The 12,391-nt window shown below is 39.2% G+C and overlaps 1 protein-coding gene across 2 annotated transcripts in view; it reads right to left on the bottom strand.

Moving 5' to 3' along the window:
* HEATR5B (HEAT repeat containing 5B) overlaps positions 1-12,391 on the bottom strand; it is a 99,307-nt gene that overhangs the window by 18,285 nt on the left and 68,631 nt on the right. For both annotated transcript variants that reach the window (XR_003967895.1, XM_030311309.1), the window contains exons 27-30: positions 10,259-10,438; positions 5,132-5,369; positions 3,196-3,450; positions 843-970 (exon numbers count right to left, since the gene is read on the bottom strand). Coding sequence is in view for 1 of the 2 variants with exons in the window: in XM_030311309.1 (XP_030167169.1) it covers positions 843-970; positions 3,196-3,450; positions 5,132-5,369; positions 10,259-10,438 (801 nt within the window). In the remaining variant the exon portion in view is untranslated. The remainder of the gene's footprint in view (positions 1-842; positions 971-3,195; positions 3,451-5,131; positions 5,370-10,258; positions 10,439-12,391) is intronic.

The raw sequence follows: 12,391 nt of genomic DNA, 5'->3' as shown, positions 1-12,391 counted from the left end.
ATGAAATGACAGCAACTTTGTTTTTTATCTGTTAGTTTGTGGTTTATAGAAAATTATCCCACATGGTAGTGATGGCAACCAAAAAGATGTTTCTTATGAAAAGAAAATAAATTTTTTTAATGTTTTTATTTTATTTTTGAGAGAGAGAGAGAGACAGACAGACAGAGCACGAGCAGGGGAGGAGGGGCAGAGAGAGAGAGAGAGAGGGAGACACAGAATCCGAAGCAGGCTCCAGGCTCCAGTTGTCAGCACAGAGCCTGATGCGGGGCTGCAACCTATCAACCATGAGATCATGACCTGAGCTTAACAGACTGAGCCACCCAGGTGCCCCCAGGGAAAGAATTTCGAATTAAAAAGAAGAGTAACAAATCCGCTGGTAGCTTGCTTCTGGAACATGAATAAAGGCCTCTAAATAATCCACACAGAAATTAGAAAAAGCAACTCATTAAACTGTTTAGAGGAGTACTTGAGCAGTACAAAAAACAATCTCATTAAATGAGAGATAAAACTTTATCAAACATTTAAAAGTGGTATAATTTACTTAATAGCCTTATAAATTACTTCAGCCCCTTTTTAGTAGAATCGTTAACTGGGATGGAAGGCATCTCTTAATTTTTAGTTGTACTTGACTGCCGATGAACACATCTACGAAGATATACTGACCACTCTCTATGCTGGCTGTGCCTGGTCATCCAACATTCAGTATAATGCCTTAGATAAAGCCAAAATCCTGAATAGTTACTACATAAGATTTATTTCGTAAGGTTGAAAATTATCTTAAGATAAATATGACGAAAACAAAGCATACGATTTATAGAAATTGTTATAGAAATACACTGTACCTGATCTTCTGCGATATGGACTCGGGCATAAGGAGAATCTAGCAAGGTGTGTAAGGCCTGTAGACATGCTGTGACGTGTTCAATAGGCTCCTCGGGTCTAGGGGAACAAAGGAACTGTATACTCACACCTGCGATGTACATAATAAAAATACACATTTGTCACCATCACACACTTCGTTGCTTCCGCATCAATTTTTTTTCTCTAGTTTTCCTATTTCTTTGTCAGATGCTTTAGCATATATTTAATGCTACCTTGAAGTAGACTTCCAAATGGTTACCAGAAGCAGCAGCCAAACTTTAGAATACAGATTCTAGCTTTTTAGAATACAAATTTGTAACTACAGATTGTAGCCTCCAATGAAATTGGAGGTTGGGGGAGGGAGGCAGTTCCACAGTCATCAGGTTGATTAAGAAGATATTCAATTTTTTCTTTCTAGGACTTTTAAAAATAAACTTATGAAAGTTATACAATTAACTCTCATTAAATGGTTGCCAAACAATTTTCATATCTACAAAGTTTTTTTTAGTGGCAAGCTACAGATGCACAACGGATATCTTGGGTAACAATTTTTTTTTTTTTTAATCTATTTATTTTGAGAGAGACAGCGTGAGCAGGAGAGGGGCAGAGAGAAAGGCAGAGAGAGAGAGAGAATCCCAAGCAGGCTCCACACTACCAGCTGTGGAGCCCAACGCAGAGCCTGAACTCATGAACTGTGAGATGGTGATCTGAGCTAAAACCAAGAATGAGTCACCCAACTGACTGAACCACCAAGGAGCTCCAGGTAACAATTGTTTTTAATTTGCATAAGGGTAAGGTCATAGTTCTAGAAGTCTCTCATATTTTCATGTATAAGATTTACTGACGAGTTCTGTAATTTCATCTTACCACTGTGTTCCTTTCCCCTCCCAGAAAAGATAAGACCACTTAAGAGCCTCATTAGAATCTATAATATCTTGGGGCGCCTGGGTGGCGCAGTCGGTTAAGCGTCCGACTTCAGCCAGGTCACGATCTCGCGGTCCGGGAGTTCGAGCCCCGCGTCAGGCTCTGGGCTGACGGCTCAGAGCCTGGAGCCTGTTTCCGATTCTGTGTCTCCCTCTCTCTCTGCCCCTCCCCCGTTCATGCTCTGTCTCTCTCTGTCCGAAAAATAAATAAACGTTGAAAAAAAAAAAATTTAAAAAAAAAAAAAAAAGAATCTATAATATCTTAATGTTAAAAGAACACCTATAAAGCAATTATAAATTGAAATTTATTCAAATTTGCTTTAACTTTGCATTTGTTATTTCCTCATGGGACAATTTGTTAAGTGCCAACTGAAAATAAAATCTGTTGTTGAAAAAGAAAAATGTAGCTTTTTTTTCTTGAAAATTATTCAGTACTGCTCTGTGAGTAGACACAACAGGTAAAATTTTTAGAGTAGTTTTTTTTGTTTTTTGTTTTTTTTTTTTAGAGAGAGAGCATGTGAGTAGGGGAGAAGGGCAGGAGGAGAGAGAGAGAGAGAGAGAGAGAGAGAAAGACAGAGAAAGAGACAGAGACAGAGACAGAGAGAGAGAGAGAGAGAGAGAGAGAGAGATAATCCCAAGCAGGCTCCACACTTAGCACAGAGCTCAACACAGGGCTCAATCCCACAACCCTGGGATCATGACCTGAGCCAAAATCAAGAGTCAGATGCTTAGCCGACTGAGCCACCCTGGCGCCCCAGAATATTTTTAATAATTAAATTTTTATATTAAAAATTCAGTTAGTAATTTAGAAAATGTACTTAAAAATTATTTTATTATTCCCTTTCTGAACTGCGATACATAAAACTTTTCTATGGCATTAAAATGAAAGATGGAGGAGTTCAGAACATGCCACACCAAAATATGCTTCTCTGGCATATTGGTTATTTTGAGCTGAAGGTACTTGATGAACAGCAGACCCCTTTCTACCTACAAGCAGGTCATCAAATTTCTCATGAGAAAGGTGCCCTCCCTGTATCAGGAAGACCAGACTGGGAGTCAATGCTGAAATAGACCTGTACGAACAAACCTACTAAAACCAGTTTCCCGCACATATTTCCTAGCCCTGTCCCACAGTTTACTGCCCCTGGCCCAAAGCCCTTTCTTGTCACATTCCTACCATTTACTGTTCTTTGTGCAGAACGGCATGTAAGTTTTTGGGCCTACTGGCTACTTCAGGTTGAAAATATTAAAAAAATCTGTGTGCTCTTCTCTTGTTAATCTGTCTCATATCAATTTAATTCTTAGGCCAGCCACAGAACCTAAGAAGATAGAAAAGAGATTTTTTTCTTCCCTACAGATATGAATTTTCAGAAATGACACATCTCGAAATACAGTAATATGACACACCTACCTAAAATCAGATGCATTCTATCTTTGTTAATTTCTGGCAAAGATTTAGCACTAGGTGTTGCTCCTGATGCCTGGTTTAAATTGACGGGTGTAGAACGTTTTTGTAAGCCAGGTATTGCTGCTGCTTCTGCAGACTCTGAACATGTGAATCCTGTGCTATTTAACCAAAGTGCCACTGCGTGGAGAATCGGGGCCCAGGAATTCCGGTAGTGAAGTCTAGCTGTATCAATAGTCTCAGGAGTATAAAATGCTCCGCCTGTAAAATAATCAAGCCAATCAAAGCCATTACTTTTTATTGTAAGTGTTTAACCATTTATCAACAGCTAACTTAAAAATACTCATTACTTACTGTGTTAGTCCATTTAGGCTGCTATAACAAAACACCACAGACTGGGTGGCTTATAAACAACAGAATTTATTTCTCACAGTTTTGGAGGCAGGAAGTCTGAGATCACGTGCCAGCATGCTCAGTTAAGGGCCATCTCTCTGACTCCATGTGGGGTCTCTTCTACAAGGGTACCAATCCCATTCAGAAGGGCTCCATCTCGTGACCTAAGCACTTCCCAAAGACCTCACTTTCTGATACCATCACCATGGGGATTAGGTTTCAACACGTGAATTTTGAGGGGACACACAATTCAGACACAGCACATACAAAAGAGCAATCTGACCAATTGGGATTCTCTTCATTACCAAGCCACCAAAACTAACGTCTTTCCTGCCACTGCTGAACTGGAGTGCCTGTGTTTTCCTCACCAATGCTAGGGTTTCCAGTCTTTCCTCTGCAACTGTGGATGCTGCCGGGAACCCAGTACCTTTCTCTACCTTGTGGCCACAGGCTTCCTCTTCACTGTTGCCAGACACTCCCTAAAGCCCTGGTCGCCTTCACTTTCCATCACTCTTTCTATCGCCTTTCTCTCTGTTGCAGAGACAGGGAACTCTGTCCCTTCTTTCTCTTTCTTTCAACTCCCCCCTGCCATTCTCCCTCATCTCCTGTTTACACTGCCAAACTGAAGATTTCCCCCATCTGTCCTTGCATTCACTGACCAGCACAGCAATAAACTTCATTATAGTTATGCATAATGACTTGTTATGCATAGTTATTTAGAGTATGTTAGCTCATAAAGTTATTATTATAACAGGGAGAACATGTTTGCTTGGGTTAACAAATAAGCTTAAGGCTGTATTTGAATTCAGAAATTCAATATGGAGAACAGGCTCCAAGTGAGAGAATGCCAAGTTGAAGTCCACAGAAATTGAAAATGTTATTGCTACATCTTAAATCACTTTATTAAATTATCAATAATTAAAAATTTAAATTTAGGATGTTATACTATCTTTATAAATTTAAGATGTAGGGGCGCCTGGGTGGCGCAGTCGTTTGAGCGTCCGACTTCAGCCAGGTCACGATCTCGCGGTCCGTGAGTTCGAGCCCCGCGTCGGGCTCTGGGCTGATGGCTCAGAGCCTGGAGCCTGTTTCCGATTCTGTGTCTCCCTCTCTCTCTGCCCCTCCCCCGTTCATGCTCTGTCTCTCTCTGTCCCAAAAATAAATAAACGTTGAAAAAAAAAATTAAAAAAAAAACAAAAAACAAAAAACAAAAAAACGGGGCGCCTGGGTGGCGCAGTCGGTTAAGCGTCCGACTTCAGCCAGGTCACGATCTCACGGTCTGTGAGTTCGAGCCCTGCGTCAGGCTCTGGGCTGATGGCTCGGAGCCTGGAGCCTGTTTCCGATTCTGTGTCTCCCTCTCTCTCTGCCCCTCCCCCGTTCATGCTCTGTCTCTGTCTGTCCCAAAAAAAATAAATAAAAACGTTGAAAAAAAAGATGTAAAAGTTATATCATAATATTATTAGAGATTGTCGCTAGCTTCCACCCATTACATTTTGTTTAATTACTACTCTGAACTCCATAAAGGCCAAACTCTGAACGCAGTACTTACCATCTGCGGGGAGCTGACTAGCAAATTCGGCTGGTAAAGTCAAAAGCGCGTAGTCTTTTAGTGCCGCCAACCACAGGCGGCTGAGTGTTGGCAGCTCGGGTTGCACAAGTGTGATTAAACTATCTGGCGGTAGTTCATCTATGGTACCAAAATCATCATCATCATCATCAGTGCTTTTAATTGCTCTTTTTGGTTTTGACTCCGCTTCCTTCTTAATATTCATAGCAACCACATATACCTAGTGCGGTATTCAGGAGAAGAAAATAACAAGGCATAATACTAAGAAATGACATAATCTAAGTTGCTATGATTATACAATTGAATTACCAAAAGTAGCTGAGTACAGACACTGGAGAGGATACAGCCTCATGAGTTCCTGAGAGCCTCCAAAGAATAATTCCACCTGCTTTGGAGGTAATTTGTTTTTATTGCTCTGACTTCTGACCATTCCTCTCATAAAATATTCCTTGAGTAGGGTTCTCTGAATTTCTTCTGGCTTCTCTTGCTATACTTTACAAAGCCCCCTTTTATGTGTGTCTTTTTTTAACTTTTTCTTTTCGTCATAGGGTATAACTTCCTGTTTACTATCTCTACTTTCACAGACTTATTAGACACAATTGGACAGCATTCAAAGAAAAAGGCTGGGGCATGGGGGAAGGGCCACAGAAAGGATTTCCATAAATATCCTTCTAACCCCTTAAGTGATAGTTAGCAATCTAGTCTTTATAACAGAGAGATGAGCATATAATTTACTGCTTACATATATATTATCCATATCCTTTCTCTCCACTTGGTAAACCAAAAGGATGTGTAATAGCAACTTCCTAAATCATAATTTAAAAAAAAATTGTTTTAAGTTTATTCATTTTTGAGAGAGACACACACAGCGTGAGCAGGGGAGGGAAGAGAGAGATAGAGATAGAGATAGAGATAGAGATAGAGACAGAGACAGAGAGAGACATGGAATCCAAAGCAGGCTCCAGGCTCTGAGTTGTCAGCACAGAGCCTGACGCGGGGCTCAAACTCATGAACCGTGAGATCATGACCTGAGCTGAAGTCGGATGCTTAACTGACTGAGCCACCCAGGCGCCCCTCCTAAATCATAATTTTAAAGATTCTTCTTTGTTACAGTTACACACGTTTGTTTTTGTACATGCATTTAGGCTTTGGCAAGTGGTACAGACCGAGCAGAGACTAGGAGGCAAAAGTAGGTGAAGGTTTTACTCTATATGCAATGGGGAAGAGAAGAGGTCACTACAGGATTTATAGACCAGATGTTATGTATCTTCCCTTAACTTTTGATGTTATTTAAAAAGTTATACTATAAAAAGTTTTGGAAATGGGTTTTTAAAATTACTATAATTCCAATTTCCAGGTTACCATATTCTGTCTTTGTAAGCTGGAATGCTGTTGTACAGAGAACTTTGGGTTTAATTTTATCTTCTAACATATCATAAGGTTTTCCCATGGAATCCTAGTCTTCATAACCATAACTCTTCATGGCTGCAGGGGGTGAGCCATAATAGGTCTAACAATTTCCCCATCGTTGAAATTTTATATTTACTTCTGATTCTCTAGCCAGCCTTCAGAATCTTAAAAAAGACTACTTATAGTTTTCAAAGACAAAAGGTGTTCAGTTCTTCACATTATAAATAATGTTCCAAGTAAACCTTTTTTGTAAACACTTCCTTCCCACACTTTGGATATTCTTCCCTAGATAAAGTCTCAGAAACAGAATTACTGCATTACTGATTATAAATCTTTTTATGGCTGTGAATAGACACTGTCAAAACCTTTCCAAAAGGGTTCTATAATTTATATTGCTACTTGCAATACGGGAGAATATATTTTTTAGGATTATTTTTTTTAACAAATTTTGGCTTATTTTTCTTATTAGATATCACACAAGAAAAATAGAAAAATGAGAAGCATAAAATGAAGAAAATAAGAAAATATCGTTAACATTCCAGATAAGTTGTATATACATATTCATAGTCTTTTAAACAATACTTGGCTTCTTCTAGCACAAGATAATATCTAAGGAGTGATCAGGTAGGGTCATCAGTTTTCCAAGACCACTGACTCCAGACACCTTGACACTGAGACCTCAGGCTCCAGGGCACAAGTGACTCACGGAGCATGTCTGAGCACTTGTTCTTGTTTTGACCGGTCCGTGGACGCCTGAGAATACATGTACACCAGACCACTGTCCTCAATAAAAACCCCAGACCCCAAGCAAAGATGAGACTCACTCTCCTTTCCTTTCCAAGTCTCCCAGAGACTTGGTATCTGTATCTGCTCTCTCTATATCTTCAGTAAACTCTGCTCCCACTTCCTCTCAGCTCGTGTTTGATTTCTATCCTGTGCAAAGCCAAAGACCCTCCTGGTTGGTCCTGTAGGGCCCCCTCGCGGTCCTCGGACCCAGCTAGCCTGCATCAGTGAAGACCCCAGATTGTGGGGGACTGAGAAGTGGGTGGCCAAGAGCTTAGGAAGTGGAGATACTGAAATTTCAGTGAACTGAGATGTGAAGAGGAGAGACAGAAAGCAGTGAGTAAAAGAGAATGCTGAGTTGGGGAGGAAAGCAGGTAAGAAGACCAAGCATGTAGAGGGAGAGGCTGAAGACACACAGGTGGGCAGGACTGATGGCACTGAGCTGGAAACAGTCTCCCCTTCCTACTCATGCCTAACGGGAAAGTTCCCAAACCATGTAAATCTAAAGATTTCAAGGAAACAATCTGAGGAGACAGACAATGGAAATCCTCAGCTTTCTGAGTGAAAAAGTATAACCAAAGAAAGGTCTTGAGGAGAGAAATCTAGAATATGCTGGCCATTTGAAGAGTATGATAAAGGAAAGGAAGATAAGCAGGGAAAGAATTGCTAGACAGCATTGAAGGCTGAGGCGTGAGGTGCAAATCATTAAATTATAGCACAAGTTACCCCCCCCCGAAAAATGTGTCAAATACAAATGTACATTGTTAATTTAATTATGTGAGGTTCTGGGGCGCCTGGGTGGCTCAGTCGGTTAAGCATTCGACTTCAACTCAGGTCACGATCTCGCGGTCCGTGAGTTCAAGCCCCGCGTCGGGCTCTGGGCTGATGGCTCAGAGCCTGGAGCCTGTTTCTGATTCTGTGTCTCCCTCTCTTTCTGCCCCTCCCCCATTCATGCTCTGTCTCTCTCTGGCTCAAAAATAAATAAACGTTAAAAAAATTAAAAAAAATTATGTGAGGTTCTGATCTAACTTTTTAAAAGTAATGATCTGTCTTCCATTCAGTCCCAGTCCCAGTGGTTGGTCCTTTTATATACATTGCCTTACAAGATATTATCTCCATGTTCTAATGAAAAAACTAAGGCTCTAAGAGGTCGAATCACTTGACCAAAATCACAAAGATGGTAAATGCCAGAGACAGAATTTGTTCTAGGGCCTCTGAGTCAATATTTAATGCTTTTTATACTAAACTATGCCAGGCTTCCTAGTAGGTGAATCAAGCATTATTAATGCAGGTCAGCAAAGAACTAGCTGACTGGCAACCAATGTGCTGAACTTCAGACCCCACAGTGGTCTCTACATTTGGGGAAATGAGTGAATGGGGTTGGAGAGTTCAGAACAATGCGGATTTTCAGATAAAAATCAATACATCAACTGCAATGTAATTTCTACAGACAAGAAAAGTAGCAGTTTTAGATAAAAACTCAGATACATGAAAATTAACAAAGAATTTTTATCATTTTCAAAGTGAGAAAACAGAGATAAGTCATATTATAGTAACTTTTTCTTATACTACTTCCCATCTAAAAAGGTTTGCATTGATTTGAAAAAAAAACTAAATTTTTATCAATAAGATCAATCATTTTATCAATCAAACAAAAAATATTATTTTGCTTTCTAAGCCAAAAATGGCAGCAGGGAAAAATAAGGGAACCTTCATGGATAATCTACTTGAAGGATAGCTTGATCTACAGTCTAAAAATCAGAGAAAACTGATTTCCATATCTTATTGAGCTCTGTATTTTTCCATTTTTATTTTTGTGGGGGGAAAAAAGTACAGCAAAAATTCAGAGGTCCTTTATCTGAACTATATCACGTGGATGCTGCATGCTCTGAGTCAGCAAGTGTCTACTGGGTAGTCATCAGCCACTGATACTAGAGAAATAGAGAAGTCAGGTACCGGTTGGCAGAGGGAGGGTTACTTGAAATACTGTAGGTCAGATAATAAGAATTTGAAAGCAAATGGCAGAAGGAATTTGGAAAAGTGAATTTAAAGCAATATCACAATTTTTAAAAAAATGGCTGTGGAATGAAAAAGGTAAAGCCAGCTATAGAAACAAAACAAAACAAAACAAAACAAAACAAAACACACAAACAGAAAACTGCAATCTTGGTATCAAGGAGCAGTGGCAAGTCTCTTGAAATTTAATCAGATAAAAGACTTTTTCTTTTTTTAAGTAAATTCTACACCCAACGTGGGGCTTGAACTCACAACCCTAAGATCAAGAGTCGCATGCTCCACCAACTGAGCCAGCCAGGTAACTGTCAAATAAAAGATTCTTGGCATAAAATATTTTATATTACTTATATTTGTAGTTTTCTCTGCCTAATTTCCACATAATTAGTTAAGGGATCAATTTCTCAATATCGAAATTTTGAAAAAACTGATTAAAAACTGTAATTTTCAAAGGCTTCATAAGAGCTCTTTTGAGACATAAACATATGTGTATTTCAGCGAGAAGGAGCAAATAATAGATTTTCAAAAAGCATTCCATACCAAAGATCAGTTTTAAAAGAACAATAACCAGGGGCGCCTGGGTGGCGCAGTCGGTTAAGCGTCCGACTTCAGCCAGGTCACAATCTCGCGGTCCGTGGGTTCGAGCCCCGCGTCGGGCTCTGGGCTGATGGCTCAGAGCCTGGAGCCTGTTTCCGATTCTGTGTCTCCCTCTCTCTCTGCCCCTCCCCCGTTCATGCTCTGTCTCTCTCTGTCCCAAAAATAAATAAACGTTAAAAAAAAAAATTAAAAAAAAAAAAAAAAAAGAACAATAACCAAATAAAATTTTTTTTTACCTACAGGAAGAGTAGGGGAACATTTTCTCATGGATGGGGAAACGGTTCAAAAACAATAGGCTGTGGTTACCTCTGCCCACGCTTTGAGAACAGCCAGTTTTTCCATGGTTGTGGCACTCTCTCGGTACAGTTGGCTAGAAGATCCTTTTCCAGCCTGCACTTTGTCCAGAGAAGAAACAAGCAGATTGTGCACTCGACGGAGGTCATTGAGATCACTGACAACTCCACTTCCAATCCACGTACTACACACCTGGCCAAAGAAAAACATTGTTAATGTTGTATAAAAAAATTAACACAAAACATATAAGAGTATAAATATGATTTTTTTCCTTGGGGAAGAAACATAAAATAAAACCAATGAAGAAAACAAAACAAAAAAACCCCAATGCTGTGCTTCAGTATTATTTTGAATCAGAAATCAATAGCAAGAGTAGGATTTATTGTACTCTTATGTGGAAAATGAACGGTGATTTACTTATGCTTCCATTTTCTAATTTGACAAAAATTTTAATAGAAAAAATTTTCTGCCTGTATCAGTTCAGAATCAGTTGTGAATAATCCTTCAATTCAACAACATTTCTGCTTACCACAGATAAAACGTTATTCTGAGTGCTATGGAAGAGATTAAAAAATAAATAAAGGGTTACAATCTGGTCCCTGTTCTCAAGGAAGAGAATGTAGATTGAATGAACACACACGACCATTTTAGGATTGCAACACTACACTTAAAAACAGAGAAGGGAGACATCACTTCCAGGAGGAGAAATGGGAATGTTTGGAGATCAGGAAGGTCTGTGTGTATAGATACAGAGGAGTTACAAGGGAAAAGTGATGAGATTAGCAAAGTTAAGTGGGATCAGATTATGGTGCAATTTAAATTCCAGGAGAACTGAATACTGACTTTGTTCTATGGGCAATCATAAGTTTCCAAGGTCTCTGGGCAGGGAGATTACAATTAGAATTATGCTTTAGGAAGATTGCTCCAGCATTTATGCCAGCAAAGAGGGTATTTAGATGGTTAGCCATGTGTTCAGTAAAGTGACTATTATAATATTGTGGGACAGAGAATATAGATGAAACTGGGAATGGAATAAAAATGGAGAGTCATCTGAGAGAGATTTGGAGGTAGAAATCACAGGATTTGGAAACCAATTAAATATTTTTAGGGGGAGGGGGCGGGGCCTTAGAAAAAGTGTGAGGACTCAAAGATTGCCAAAGCTTCTAACTTGGATGAAAGTGAGGAAAGTGAGGCCACTGCTTAAGAGACAAGAAAGGAAAAAGGAAAGGTTGGGGGAGATGAGAAGTTAGAGAGCATTTTTAACCTTGCACAGTTTAACATGCTGAGTTCAAAGTACTAGTAGGGGACCTGTGGGAAGATATTCAGCAGACAGGTGGAACCTTGGTTCTGGATTTCAGGAGGAAGGTAAAAAATAACGAAGTAGATGCTCAATATCAGTCACCATCAGGGAAGTGCAAATCAAAACCACAATGAGATATCACCTCACACCTATCAGAATGACTAAAATAAAAAACGCCAGAAACAACAGATGTTGGTGAGGATGTGGAGAAAAAGGAACCCTATTGCCCTGTTGGTGGGAATGCAAACTGGTGCAGCTACTATGGAAAACAGTATGGAGGTTCCTCAAAAAGTTAAAAATAGAGATAACTTATGATCCAGTAACTGCACTACTAGGTATCTACCCAAAGAATACGAAAACAATTCAAAGGGATACATGCACTCCTAGGTTTACTGCAGCATCATTTATAATAGCCAAATTATGGAAGCAACCTAAGTGTCCATTGACAAATGAATGGATAAAGATGTGGTGTATATGCATGTGTGTGTATACACACACATACATATATACACACATATCATATATGTTATACATGTTACATATATACACATTATACATATATACATTATATATATATATATATATAATATATATATGATGGAATATTATTCACCCATAAAAAGAATGAAATCTTGCCATTTGCAACAACATCGATAGATCTAGAGAGTATTATGCTAAATGAAATAAGCCTATGCTAAATGAATAAGACTAAGACAAATACAATATGATTTCATTCATATGTGGAATTTAAGAAACAAAATAAATGAACAAAAGAAAAAAAAAAGAGACACAAACCAAAAAATAGACTCTTAACTATAGAGCAACAACTGATAGTTACCAGAGGG

This window comes from Lynx canadensis, chromosome A3, assembly GCF_007474595.2.
Source record: "Lynx canadensis isolate LIC74 chromosome A3, mLynCan4.pri.v2, whole genome shotgun sequence".
Lineage (NCBI taxonomy): Eukaryota > Metazoa > Chordata > Mammalia > Carnivora > Felidae > Lynx > Lynx canadensis.
Note: the sequence above shows the minus strand (reverse complement) of the source record. Positions and strands in the feature narration are given on the sequence as shown.